This window comes from Dendrobium catenatum, unplaced genomic scaffold, assembly GCF_001605985.2.
Source record: "Dendrobium catenatum unplaced genomic scaffold, ASM160598v2 fragScaff_scaffold_231, whole genome shotgun sequence".
Classification (NCBI taxonomy): Eukaryota; Viridiplantae; Streptophyta; class Magnoliopsida; order Asparagales; family Orchidaceae; genus Dendrobium; species Dendrobium catenatum.
In genome coordinates, this window is record NW_021318693.1 from 5,933,353 (window position 1) to 5,948,895 (window position 15,543).

Sequence of the window (15,543 nt, forward strand, 5' to 3'; positions counted from 1 at the left end):
CTTCTCTTTGGCCTTTAATAAATCAAATACAAGCAACTTTAACTAAATCATCATACATAGGACATACCCAAGACTACACAGCCTGCTACACACATATAAACTTGTTTGTTAGAACATGACTACTAGTTTTAGGTTAAGCCGATATTCTGCTTTTCTTTCTATCTTTGTGTAGTGGCGCTTTGGATGTGACCCGTATGCTGGTTGTTCTTGCTGTTTGTTTTAGCTTTCTATGATGATTATTAGTTCTTTTTCTGCACTATGTTGTGAGCGATAGAAGAATATACATAGGTTAGAAACGCTTTTTATACTGACGATATTTTCCTACATATGGTCGTGCTCACACGGTGCTAAAAGAATGCTAAAATTAAGAAAATGTATAACTGTTTTAGGTGCTTCAACTGCTTAGCCCCCAAATAAAATAAAGCACGGTCAAATGTGATTGGTTTGAGCATTTCATTTTCATATATACAACTACTTGGATGTTTTATTATAACTGCTTAGGATAACCCTGCAGGAGAGTCTAGATTTTTTTTAAAATTTTTCTAATGTAATGTATTTGGTGTCAAGTGTTGTGAAAATCTAAAATAAGGCATTTTTAAATGTAAAGGGGTTTAAAGGAAAAAGAAAATCTCTTATAGAGAATTTCCTTTTTTATTTGGGCATCCTTTTGAAGGACTCACTACGAGTAACCTGAAGGAAGACAATCCATAAATGAATCATGAAAGTGAAGATCAAGATAAAAATGCCTTGTTTTAAGATTTGCGTCATTCCCTAGGAGTAGAACCCGGGTTGTTGTCGGTGGAGCCCAGCCACCACTACTTTTTGATACTCTGTGATGTATATTATATGGCACTTGCCATGGACTTTGGATACTTTTCTGTGATTTGTTGAGATGATTGTTTACTTTGTTTGCGCAGTAGAACTGACATGCTTTTTATAGGTTTCTTTCTTGCATGTGCATGTGTCTGACTCGCTAGGTTCTTAGGAATAAAATTCTTCTACTCGTAATTAATAATAATTTTTTAAGAATTAAATAACATAAAAACATAACGATCTAGGGAATAGTCGGAATCGCCCGGGGTCGCATGCATCTTAATGCATTCTCTTCTCTCCCTTATTTAGACACTTCCCCACTTATGGGTAGAGTCCGGATAATCTGGCCTATGAGGGTGAAGTGCCGGACCAGGGGAAGCTTAGTCTTTCAAACAAAATTATTTTATAAACCTTTTTAAAATTTCATATATTTCTAATTTGGATATTTTGATCAGCACGCATCGCTTTAGGAATTAACTGAAATTAAAATTTAAAAGCATGAGTCTTAGAAGCATGAAAGCATTCATAAGTGTGGGTTCACTTAGGAACTTTTCTAGATGTCGATCCCAAATTCCAAAGCTTAACCACCCACAAATCTTTCATATGGACCAGATATTATAGATTTTATACGACTAGGTGGTTTTATTTTTCCTTTTTCAAACAATGCATGAGTCCAAGTTGCATTAGTTAGGTCGTAGATATTAGTGTCGTGTGTACGATACTACATCTTTTATAGATTTATGACCCAAGGCCAATGGTACGTGTACGCCTTAATGGAAGGTAAGCTCTCTATTCTGTCAGAGGCTATAAATCGTACTCATCTGCATCACACGAATGATGTCACCTCGCTCTTTCTCTCACACATGCTTGAATGCAATTGTCTTTTCTTTTCTTCAGTTTTCTCTTCTTCAGACCGGCCGAGTGTTGATATTGAACCACGTATGATGATTAAACCAAATTGGGTCTCTCTTTTTTTTTTATTAGGAAAGCCTAGAAATTTCTTTGTGCTAAATCTATTTGAGAAGATAATTTAACATCTTTTATTGAGAGTTTTCTTAGACTGAGATCTAAGATGTAATTAACTACGGGGGTTTACGCCCGTAGGAAACCGATCCCCACATAAAATAAACCCTATTCGAGTTGATGCATCGAATAGGAGAAATCTCGTGATATTTTGGATTATACATATTATTATCCATCGAGGTGTGTAGGCGAAAGCCGCTATCCTCCATGGCTAATCGTATGTATGGCTCCATCTGCTCTTCCATCGGCCTGCTTAGGTCGAGTATAAAGGCCTATGATCATTTTGTCCTACAGGATAGTGCAGTCGTACCCTTTGCATTCGAACCCCATAAGCATAATCTTTTCGGAGACCCACATAATTTAAAAAAAAAATGAGAAATCAAATTGATTAAACAATACACTATAGTAAACGTGTTCCATTCTACTATGACATGAAAAACATCCTTCTCCCGAATAACTATCAATTATCAATTGAGAATACCCTGTACTCCAAACTATCCAAAGATAAAATAACAAAATGGTCGCAAAGAAAAAATCATGCTAACATCTTAAACTCAATTTGTTCAGTACAATGATATTCATTCGCAATGAAACAATCAAATGATTGTGGTAAAAAAATCAATCCTCAAACACATTTTCAAATGCATTATCTTCACCAGCAGAAATCCTCTTTAACCATGACAATCATATATGATAACTAATATATTAAAAAAAATCAGCAAGGACAACATATAAGTATTGGACACCTGTAATTTGAAAAACTACAAAACAACCCAAGGTTAAAAACTGAATATAAGCGTATAATGCTAATAAACGATACGATCTAGCTGCTTGCTTCCGAACACCACTGCACAACCAACATTTGAATAGTTTTGATTCTTCCACCTAAGAACCAAAGAACATACTCTAGAGATGATGTGTAAAAGGTAAACTTAAGCTTAGTAAGGCAACCAGTGGAGGTGTAGAGGAGAAAGAGGATAAGGGATGAGGGAAATGAACGGAATAAACCAATAGCCGAACAAAGAAGCATTCATGAGGAGACACAGCAGCAAAGCTGAAGTAGAGACCAAATTTTAGCATCAAACCAAAAAGTGGAATGAATTATTCAACTTTTGTTTAGACATGCATGCATCTAACCCAATATAGTAGGATAAAAGGTTATGATCAAAGTTATATTACTACATGTATTTATTGGATTGATGTTTGTAAATTTCATTAAGTAATAGAAGTTTGATAATCTTTTATTTGACAACATTAATGTGATAAACAAATCTTCAAGATGTAAACTTAACGAAACCTCAAGCAAAGTATACTTAAAAAAAGCTGGGATCCATGAACATTTCTAAGATCGTTGCAGACCTAACAAGAAAATCAAATTAGAATCCAAAATATAAGTAGGTCACATCCAAAATCATTTTTAATATATGGTACCAAAAAACTTGGTTGAAACTCTACGCAAGCCAAGAAAATTAAAGACAACCTCTCCCTCTCCCTCTCCCTCTCTCTCTCTCTCTCTCTCTCTCTCTCTCTCTCTTTTTATACATTTATATATATCAACTTCGTAGATAACAGAAGTGCGCTAATCTTTTTAAGGACAACAAGACTGCAAATAAACAAGTGTTTGAGATATGAAGTAGGGATCCATGAATATGTCTAGTACCGTTACTTATCAGACTTAACAAGTTGATCAAACTAGAATAAAAAAAAAATCAAGTTAAGGAAATGGAACTAAAAAACAAGGTTAAATTTCCATTCCAGCCAAAACAAGTAAAACCAACCTAAAGTTTTGTAAGCAGCCCCAACACATCATTTTATGTGATGTTACAGAAAAAGAAACACTATGCAGTACAAAAACATAGATTTCATAAAAAAACAGCTCTATTAGTTTAATGCATGAATTCAATAACATGGGGGGAAAACACTTCGAACATCTAAGTTAGTTAATATGTTTTCAGATTTAAGTAATAAAAAGAAGGTCAGTAGTCTTCTGTTACCTTTTCATAAACTACCAAGCAAAAAATCAAAAGAAACAAGACATACCTCACTGGAATGCTTATCATTTTTCATTGACTTTGGCCTAATGCTTCTTTCATTTTGATGCTTCCCAATACTCCCATTTGTGAGCTCATGTCCACTCAATTGCTTCTTCGGATCCTGTGAAGTAGGATTTCCTTCGTGCTTATCCAAAACAACACTACAAAGTGCCTCAGAAGGTTCTTTCGATTCCCAATTGCATGGTGAAGATTCACTGCATGTCAAAACTTTATTATCCCAAGTTTCCTTTTCCTCTATAGCAACTTCTGGCTTGGTATGTTTTGACTTGCTAGCTGCAGTTATATTCTCAACTTGTATTGCTGTCTCGTTGGATGAAGGCCTCTTCCTCTTCTTGTTAGTTGTCTTGTTAGTTGTCGTTTCAACATCAGTAGTATCCTCTTTAGATATTGCAATGCTGTCCTTTCTCAAGTCAAACTTTTGCAAGCCATCATTATCATGTTTTCCCAGTACATCAGATGTTTCTTCAACAAACTTTTCAGAATTAATTGTATGTAGGCTATCTGAAGTTGACTTCTCTAGCTTCTTTTTTTTATTTTTTTTCTTATCTTTTCTGCTTTCATCAACATTCTCCGATAGATCATTGACTAAGTTATTCACGTTCACTGATTCTTGAAGTTTAGAAGAGGCATAAGCCCCTTCATCATTGGGTTTCTTGACAATCACTTTCTTATTGTCGCCCAATTCAAACTGCTCAAGAAATTGTTTAGCTTCCTTCTTCTTCTTCACTCCTTTATCTTTCTCAAAATTACCCGTTTCAACATTGGGGTTATTGGTCAAATCCTTCAATTCTTCAATTTTCTCCATAACAATCTCTTCAAGGCAGACCACTTCACCCATATTTTTACCAAGTATCGCCTTATGTTTCTTTTCCTTTTTGACATTTAAGAGTTTGCCACAATCAGTATTTTCCTCTGATCCAAGGGTAGCATCATAGTGATTTCTTTCAGTATTTTCTTTCGCAAATGAATCGGAAACTTGCTTAATTTTTCTCCTTTTATCTTTAGTTTCAGCATCTGAATCATCAACAACATCAGCAATTAATTTTTCTATATTTGCATAACAATGAGTTAACATCAAGTGTTCCTGGCATCAAAATATTGACAGAGATCCAAGTCAAAGAAATGAAGTCATACCTTTCTCTTTTGAACCCTCTATGCTAGCAACTGGATATCTTTTACTGCATATCCAACAACGTTATGAAATAGAAAAACTATAATTAGAACAATTAACTTGAGTATAAGGTACAGTAAACAAAATAAGAAAAATGCATACTATAATCAACATATTGAGGCAGAACAATAACTGCAAATAATTTAAAAAAATATATAAGTGGATGCCCTTTCAGTAATGTGACTCCATATACGCCCAACGTTAAAAGTTACCACTAATCCAAGCGTAGGCTTCACCGACAACTTCGGTGGAAATGAGTTTCCCATTCTCCAAAACCACAAGACAAATACTCAATAGCAATAATTTCATCCAGTGGTCACAATCTGTGTACGTAGGGAAAGGTTAAAAAGATTACCTCACCAGAGCAACTACACCTCCAATCGCCAAAGACCAATGGCTCAATATCCGAAAATTGTAAAATAGCATGGTGATGTCATGGCTCATTAACTCAATGACAAATGCGAGAGAATAAAATTTCACGTACTACAAAGCCATGCAAAAGATATGGGAAGCATCAAGGAAATGAAAGAAACATACTTCAAAAATAAATAAATAAATAACTTTTGAGGTCTTTGAACTTGAGGCAACTCTCCACAGCTTAAGGATAGAAGATCTTTATATAACAATATATTTTAATATTCTTAGAAATTGACACCAAATCAATATTGTTTAAGATTTTGTATGGAAGAATCCAAAGGAATAACTAATGTTACATAAAATCATTGAATAGGAAAGGGTCAAAATTCTTACGTAGACTCAATAGTGAGAATATGAAAGTCGTTACAAGCGCACCTTAACTTTGAAAAATCTACTCTTGTTACTCGTAGTCCCCACTTCTCTCATGGCAAACGTGAAAAGAAAAACAAGTTGCAATATAAACAATGTTGGAAGACTGGGCATATCAAAGCACAAAACTTTAGTTTGATCAGTTCTGCTCTATTTTGGATGAATCGAAATGTAATTAAATTTAACAATCAACCTAATTAGCTTTAACTTAAATAATATATATTAAGAAAAATCTCAAGTAATCTTTAATAAAAAGTTTAATATGTGAAATAAATAATATCCACATTGAACTTTTTGTCTCTTGTTTATTTATAGTCCATAGGTTTTGTTGATTTAGTATTTAAATAATTTAGCCTAATTTAATTTTTAGTTTAATAGGCTTTATAAAAATAACAACCAAACCAATAAATAAACAATGAAAGAAAGTCAAAATTACATACCTTAATAATCAAAATCGAACCAATACCTTAATAATCAAATCGAAACAACCAAATAAAATCAATGTGATTCATTTTTTTCAATTTTGTACAAATAATGCATACCCTTAAATCTTTGTATTGCACTAAAACAGGGAATTTAACGTCTTACTCAATATACCCAATACAAAACATTGTATCATATGACGGGATTTCCAACAAATTTCATGCATTTGCCACAAGCCTCACTAATAGTCAAATTCCTAAAAATATTCAAGATGCTCTCATCCAGCCTCTACGGAAACGTGTGGTTCTAGAAGAATTTTAGAAGAAATATGGGCATTGTGAAGAGCACTATTGGTTTCAAGTGAATCTTCTATGCTAAACATAACGAAGAAAGAATGGTGGGCATATTCAAAGCACAACTTGTTACTAAAGGATACACTCAATCTTAAGAGATAGACTATGAAGACATATTTTCAGTTATTGTAAAACTTAAATCAATTAGTGTTTTATTATCTCTAGAGACAAACTGTGATTGACCACTTCACAATTGTCATCAATAATACATTTCTCAATATTGATATGAAAGAAGTATACACGGACATTCCTAAGTTTAGAAACTCAAGAAAACATTACTAATGTATGTAAAGTTTGAAAATCCCCATACAACCTAAAACAATTTCTACGGGCTTGGTTGAGAAATTTACAAAATTTGTAAATATGAATGAATTTATCACAATGCCAATCCAATCACACCATGTTTGTAAATCGAGAAATCTATATATGTGGATGACATTGTTATTATTGAAAATTATGAAAAATAGATAGCAAGCTAAAGATCTTCAAGCCAGAAAATTTGAAATCGAAGACGTTGGACACCTCAAAAAATTATCCTAAATACGGCATGAGGCCAATTACAAATAAAGGGGGTGCAAAGTTGCTAAGAGATTAAAATTCATGCAAGAAACTATTAAATTTTTTAATATTTAATCTACAGAAGGTAATAGGCCATGCTCAAACCAATGACCTCTACCTTAGGAACCAGGAACATATTGCTTAAGCTAGACCTCAATGGTGTGAATAGGCATATGCTCGAGATACCATAAAAAATAATTCAACATAAATCAAAGATGACATTTACAATTCCAAAAGTATGCTTGTAATTTATTATGCAAGAGAATTTAATAGTTGCTAATGTTTCTCAAAATTAATTTGGATTTATGCCGCGTAGGTCTACTATAGAAGCTATACAGTTATTGAGAGGTTTGATGGAGAAGTATAGAGAGAATAAGGAGGATCTACATATGATATTTATACATTTAGATTTCTAGAAAAGAAATGTGTTAATAATGCTTATAATCAAGTCATTAAGGACATGTATGTAAGAGTTGTTACTTGTGTTCAAACACAAGATGGTTTGAACAAATATTTTCCTATTTCAGTTGCATTACATCAAGGATTAGCTTTAAGCTCATGCCTTTTTGCCTTAGTCATTGATGTTCTTGCTAGACATTTACAAGAGGATGTTCTCTGGTTTATGCTTTTTTGCTGATAATAAATTAATAATCTTCTTGTTGATAAGACTAGAGAGAAAGTTGAAGGAAAACTTAAAATTATGAAGGTTTACCTTAGAGTCTAAATGTTATCGTTTGAGTAGATCTAAAACTGAATACTTAGAGTGTAATTTTAGTAGTAAAGATCTAGTGGAAGGATTATGACTTTGGGCGATCAAATCATTAAAAAAGAGTACATGTTTTAGATTCTCCAGTCCACTATTCAAAGTCACGGTGAAATGGATGAGAATTTTAATAGAAGAATTCAAGTTGGATGGTTGAAGTGGAGGAATGCATCCGGCCTATTGTGTGATAGAAAAGTACCCATCAAATTTAAGGGAAAATTCTATAAGATGGTGGTGAGACATGCAATCCTTTATGGTATAGAATGTTGGTCATTAAAAACTTAAAATAGAAGCATAAAATTAAGTTAATTGTTGCAGAGATGCAGATGCTCATATGGATGAGTAGCTTTACTCTTAGAGACAGAACGTGAAATGAGTATATAAGTGAAAATATTGGAGTAGCTCCAGTGGAAGATAAGATTAGAGAGTCATCTTAGATGGTTTGGTCACATAAAATGTCGGCCTTCTGATGACCCGATTAGGAGAGTAAATGTATTAGATTTAACCTATGTCAAGAAAGGTAAAGGTAGACCTAAAAGACTTGATTAGAAAGTATAAAAAATAACCTCCTTTATTAGATTTGAATGAGAATTTGACTCTTAACATGACACAGTGGAGAAAAAGGATTCATGTTGCAAACCCCATATAGTTGGATAAGGCTTGATGTTGTTGTTGCATCTTTTTCAAAAGCTTTGAATGTCTATGATTGCTTGTAAGTGACTATAAATGACACATCTCATTTCATGGAGTAAAAGTTAAGTTGCTTCTAAAAAAGTTGTGTGATTGTACTCACCATTTTATATTGTTTGGTAGAATAACAAAGAAAAGTGATTAATAATCTTGATAAATTTAATGTACTATACAAATATATAATATTCATATTATATTATGAAATGTACCAACTTTCCCACATATATAAGCATGTTATGTAAATAAAACATTAAGAAACATATAATAACAAGTTTATATAATAAATTCAATTACTAATAAAATATAAATTTGGTGTATTGGGTCATGGGTGTATATATATATGTATATGTGTACACACATGTGCACACGTGTGTGTTCGTGATATACTATATTCATTCCAACAATATATAATAATTATTAAGCACAAAAAGAAATTCATAATTCTATATTGCTCTTGAGGCGTTTATCAATGGAATTGCGCTGAGGCGGGCCACAATGCGAGCCTCATATTGTGCAATTTTAAACAATAATATTATCCAAATATTATATATGCCTTATTTATGTATAATATCTAAAATATAAACAAACAAATTGGCAGTAGTTGTTAATTATATGAATATAATTTTATCATACCTTGTAATATGTCATAAGTTACATTATTTGTATAAATGAATGCGTGACTATAGTTTCCAAGAAAATGAGGTGTCATATTTAATAAATTTCAGAAGTGCGATTTTGAGGAACACAAGCGTGAAGTAAAATGGCTAAGAAATATATTACAAGTCATTTCCAACTTCCCAGTAAACTAAGCAGGCGAAAGTAATTGACTTCCCTCACATCTCACTTCCCACTTCTTAAATGTAATCAAACAAGCCCTTGCTGGCAAAGGTTACTACTGTCTGCAAAAGCTTAATAGGTGAACTTATAGAGACAAAACATTCATAGAGAAAAAATTCATGAAGGTTTGAAATATATATTTATGCTTTTAGGTCCATTGATGAAGTGATCAGCTCAATTCAAGTGGTGGCAAATAAACTATAAACTCTTTCTTTTGCTTGAAGTTGAGGAAACTCTATAAACTCTTCCTTTCCCTGATTAAATACAGCTTAATTGATTTATCATGGTTTTCTTGTGGCAGAAGAAGTTTAGAGTGTGATCCTATGCTGACTAAACAGCTAACTTTTGCTGTTCAAAGATCAATTTTAGTATAACACGGGTTTATATGTCCAACGTGTACAGTGTTTTATGTATGCTGTCTTAACTATGTTTCAAAAGCTACTCTTATCAAAAACACTATTTCAAAACAAATGTTGGAGTAAGAAAATGCTCATTAGATCCCACTGAGCAACATGACCTTTTAACTACTGTTGAATATAAGAAATGTGATAATTAGAGCTGTCTAACGAACTCAAACCATGGAATCGAGCCGCTCAATAAGCTCATTCCAGTGGCACAAGCCGAGCTCAAGCTCACCTTTTGACCTTGACTCGAGTTCAAGCAATAAATTTGGCTTGCAAGTCGAGCTCAAGTTAGGCTTGACTCGAGCTCAACTCGACTCGTTTGCACCCCTTGCCAACCATATACTTTTGAACCTATGAACCAAAAATTTTAAAAATGCATATTGAGATAGGGAGTTTCATTTGCCAAAGGAACCTACCTGAAGTCTGAAAACCCCATAGTTCAACTTACTAAGAAAATAGAAATAAATTTAATAAAAAAATGCTTTAATCACTTCAACTCGATCTTTTTTATCTAGATATTTTATCTGCATGCTACAAGGAGCCTGCCTTATTCTGTAAATAGGTAAATGAAACAAACATAATTGTAAAAATTGTAAGAGATCATGAATGATGGTAAAAAAGAAATGCCGTAGAATTTATCTTAAGCTCCAATAACTGAAATAGTGAAATGCCATGAGAAAGCAATTTTTTAAAATTAAATGAATAAATAGAAGGAAAATTATTCAAAAGTTCATTAAAATGAAAATGTCGCACAGTACCTTGCCTCAATGTACTTGTCAAATAATTCCTCCAAGTTAATACAAGAAACTCCTCTACTGTTAACCTGTTCAAGTAACAAAAATATGAGTTCTACTTCTAATGATATCCTTCATTAAAAATGCAGCACAAAAAAAAAACTTAATGATTGATGGAACAACAAATCCAACAGTTAATGCATAACAAGAAACTGAAAACATGTACTCTGAATCATGACAGTTTCTTTATCAAAAACAGAATAAAAATGCAAAATTATAAATAGCTGATACAGTTTTAACAGGAAGGATTTTCTTGACCAAGAACAAAGCTAGTAATTTCAACCTCATATGTGAATGCACTGCTAAACCAATCATCATGGATAAAAACAACATTGAAACAGTAATTAATGTAAGTACTTCTTTGTATATACTATATAAGCCTGTCCATTTAAGTAAGTTGGTACATTTAGTAGAGCATTCATGAATCTGGTTAATTGGAAGCATTAAAGGAGATGTCTCATCTTTTCAAATGGAGGGTGTTACAAATAATTCAAATTTGATAAATAAATGATGAATGAAAAAAGATAATATTGCTTTATCCACCACACCAATTTGAGCTTTGTAAAGCTCGCCACATCTCCTTACACTTGTTCTCCTGCATACCCTCCACATTCCCAGGGTTGTAAACCACTTTAAGACTTCATAAGATCAGGTCAAAAGACTTTACAAAACCATTACTAATGTTGTTCACTTACTATGACCAGTCACATAAAAAAATAATAACTTAGCTACTCACAAATCCAATTGACCAAAAATCACTTCGATTGGTTCATACAAATTCCAAACTTCAGATTCGAGGGTCTTCACCCTTCGCAACCGAAGAAAATATATCCAAACACAACAAAGAAGTTTTGGACCTATATCATTCCAGCATTTGAGCTAGTCACCACTTTTCTAGCTTTTACATCAGCCTTGTAAACCTCTTAACCACCATTCCATCGCAAAACAAGAGAAGTGTTTATGACGTTAACTAATTAATGAAAAAAAGTTTCCTATCGCACTCAGAAAATAAAGCCATGATGATCATGTTTGCTTTCTAAGAAGCTGAGAAATGAACTAAAGGAAAACCCACACATTGCACTCTGTCTCAAAGATCAGTGCTTTCTGCTCAAAGTTCACCAAAGACATATTACCTCGATCTGGGCTTCCTTGCGGAAGACCGAGAGCGTCTTAGCGAACCCACAGCCCTCGAGAAACGCTGCGATGGATCTTAGTAGTTCTTCACGTTCCTTCCCTTTACGGGATAAATCATCGCCGCTCGGCTTATCGAACGCTATGACTTCCACCGAGCCGGAGCCGTCTTCAACGGCGTTGGAAATCTTAGAAGATTTTTTCTTCTTGCTCTTCTTACCCTCGCCCTCAACTTCCATTACTGCCACAGTCTCATGTCTCCTCTTCTTCTCCTTATACTTATCGTCATTAAAGGTGGCGGCGGCGGCCGTAACGGCGGCGGATGTAGCCGTTTCAAGCATCACTTGACGCGGGACGAAGGAGGTTAGGATTAGGTGGCTGGAAACTTCCGACATGCGACGTTGCCGCGCGCCGAAGACGAAGAAGCCTAGGGTTTTTGAAGTCGATAATTAACTTGAAGTCCCTCGTAATTATTTATCTAATATAATTTACTTTTATAACACCTAAATTTTTTTGGCAACTCAATTGCATTACTTTTTTTTTTTTTTTGCTATTTGATTGAAAATAAAATGGGTGTAAAATATTTTATAAAAAAAAATTAGAAATTTTAGAATTTAATTAAAATAAAAAGGAGTTTAAAGTAAGGTTTTAAAAACATGCCGAACTGGCAGATTCAACTTATTGAATCAGGAAACAGTCTGTTAGTCGATTTAGTTCTCTTGCAGAATTGGACTCGCACGAATCGTCAAAAAATGCTCAAACCGTCGGTTAGATCATTGAACCGGCAAGTCGATGCTAGTTTCAAAAAATAGGGTTGCTTAAAGTTTAGATCAAATGGTTTAAATTAAAAATTAATAATACTGACAAAACTAAAATTTAATAAAAACTTAAAACATATTCATGTTCTATATGTCTATTATTCTTTCTCTGGTTTCGCTTCCATCCATGTCCCTATTCATGAACCTGATGATGGTCGCGATGCATCAATGCCTCTCCCCACCGTAAGTATTCTGCATCTCCAGCGTCGTGCTCCTCATAGTTCTCTCTCCTCATTTTACATTCAATGTCAGTCGTCACTTACCTCCCCGTGGAATGTAATATTTCTTATCGAAGAAATAATATTTCTTGAGCTATTAAATTGAGTTTTTTTATTTTCAAAAAAATATTTTTTAAATGTTCATCACATCTTATTAAGCATTTCATATTTTGTATGATTATTTTCAAAAAAATTTGAAATATCCTAATTTTTTTGTATTATTAACATGATTTTTTAACTTTTATATATATAGTTATATATGCATGAAGTCTTATCAACTTATTAGGGCTTGTTTTATCCTCTTTAATGGTTGTTTACAAAAATTGTAGGTAGTTAAAAATTATTAATGTTATGTTCATTGTATATTATTCTAAGTAACTTTAATTAGTAAATAACTATAAATGATTATATCAAGTTATTAAGCTTTTTATGTTTGTAGTTTTTTGTTATAAGAATTGATTGTAATTATTGTAACTATTTTTTACAATTAAAAATTTAAGTCATTAATCAACTTAATCAAAGTTTGCAAGGAATTTACTCACTTTTTAAAGGGAGATGATATTAATTTTTTTTTTTACAATGTTATTTTACTAAGAAATGAAAGAATTATGTCAATGATTTATAAGTGTTTAATCAGAGAATATTTATGGTAAGAGTATTTTTTGGATTTCTAATGGATTATTGATGTAGATTTATCTATATATACTAAACTCAAAATTATTCTTGTTGTTTGGATAACTTAAGAGTAAAAAAATTGAATGTCTATTATGTCACTAACTCATTATTATTTTGAAGTTCTTATTTGTTTGATTCTTACTTGTTGATTTTAGAAATTCATATTGATTATATATGCTCTATCTATTTGTACATATATGATTATGGATAGATCCTTTATCAATATCATTTGAATGTGATTGTAAATTTATAATGATTTCATTTTGTTAATCATATTAGAATGGAAGCTTCCAATACTCAGCTTGTAGCTTTGAGTTATAGCGTGCATAAGAAAATGAATATTGTATAGAATCACTTTTTTAAAAAAATTGGAGTTGGTGAAATGAATCCATTCAAATGTTTGTTTTGTGGTATTGCATATAAGGGAGGAGACATAAATAGAATGAAATGACATTTAGTAGAAGTTAAGGGCAACATAGCTTCTTGCATGTCACACAATGTTCGCTTCCAAATTTAAGAGAACATATAGGAGATATTGAAAAGAAAGCAATAAGGATAGAATGAGTTGGAGGGTGGACCTATTTTTGTATATGATATTATAAAGGAAGGGGTCTTCTTCTCTACCCAAATCACAAACTCCTGAAGCTCATAGATCAAGACATGATAAAGGGAAAAGAAAGATTGATGGTATTGACACGTTCTTTGATTCTATAACCACACTAAGATCCCAACATTTACTTAAAAGTGTCTCGTGTCGAGTGTAGAGGCCTACGATCGTTTTGTCCTACGGGATAGTGTGGCCGTACCCTCTGCGTTCGAAACCCCGCGAGCGGTGCTCCTTCGGAGGCCCACACCTAAGATCCAATGAAAGGATTGAATGCCTAAATTAAAATTTACAACCAAACCACAATGGAAAATAAACTAGAGCTAACTCTAAAATCCAATGTAATAATAATAGAAATATCATTTCATTTCATTCTTCAAAATTCATATACAATAACTCAGTTCACATAAATTTAATAAATCAAAAAAATATGCTAGATTATAAAATAATTTAGCTAAGCTGATTCAAACGAACTTGACTTTACTCTTCTCCACTAAACTGGGCCCTTCGCTTTTCCTGAAATGTCGGAAAATCCACAAGGTGAACATCACTAGCTCAGTAGACTTCTTTCACAAGCTTATCATAGATATCAATATCCATTTATATCACTAATAACAATTTATTTAGATGTTAAGTAAATCAATGAGTTAGTAAAGAATACATTGAGTTCTAAAAGTAGGTTTCTTAGGATTATCATGATGTACTTGGTTTCAGAGTTGTCATATATACTATCACATATAGCCTTCACAAAGATATCAGAGAACAGAACACTAGTCACATAATCTTACTTACACTTGGGTTCATCAAATGGATTAAACGGTGCATATATACAGATTTTAGAGTTATCAGAATGTGCTTAAAATATTAATTATATTTTTGGATTTAGATAGTTTTCAGAATATGCAATACATAAATATAATGCTTATGTCTCAATATCTACTTATAACTATACTTTCATTTATAACTCTCTTTAACCTCCACACCCGCATACAAAAAGTGGGGTCAAAATAGAAAAGAATAAAATAGAATAATCTCTCTAACCAACATGCAACAAGTGAGATCAGAATCTCTTCCACATTCACACAAGATAAATACGATTAGAATAGAACATACAGTACCCTTGAATCATTTCAACGAGTGCACATATCACATTCAAATCAAAACTATACCAATGCCATGTCATCAATTATGCAAAGTGAATGTAATAGTAGATTATTATGTTCTTAACACATGATTATGATAATGCATGAAGTGTCAGAATTAATAATAATAATAATAATAATAAGCCACACCACATGTATAAAGACCTACTCACTTGACATTTTTCATCTAAATTATAATTCGAGAGGAATATCGAGTACAATATTTTAAACATTTTCTATTACTATTGAGAAACAAAAAATACTTCATTTGTTCAATATACACAAA

The 15,543-nt window shown here is 32.6% G+C and overlaps 1 protein-coding gene across 1 annotated transcript; it reads right to left on the reverse strand.

The window, feature by feature from the left end:
- Positions 1-3,696: 3,696 nt before the first annotated feature.
- LOC110107915 lies at positions 3,697-12,262 on the reverse strand. Its single transcript, XM_020838361.2, has 4 exons — positions 11,803-12,262; positions 10,634-10,698; positions 5,025-5,068; positions 3,697-4,904 (listed from the first exon to the last, which is right to left on the reverse strand). The coding sequence occupies exons 1-4, from the start codon at positions 12,193-12,195 to the stop codon at positions 3,835-3,837; spliced, it is 1,572 nt and encodes a 523-aa protein (XP_020694020.2). The 5' UTR covers positions 12,196-12,262; the 3' UTR covers positions 3,697-3,834.
- Between the last annotated feature and the right edge of the window lie 3,281 nt (positions 12,263-15,543).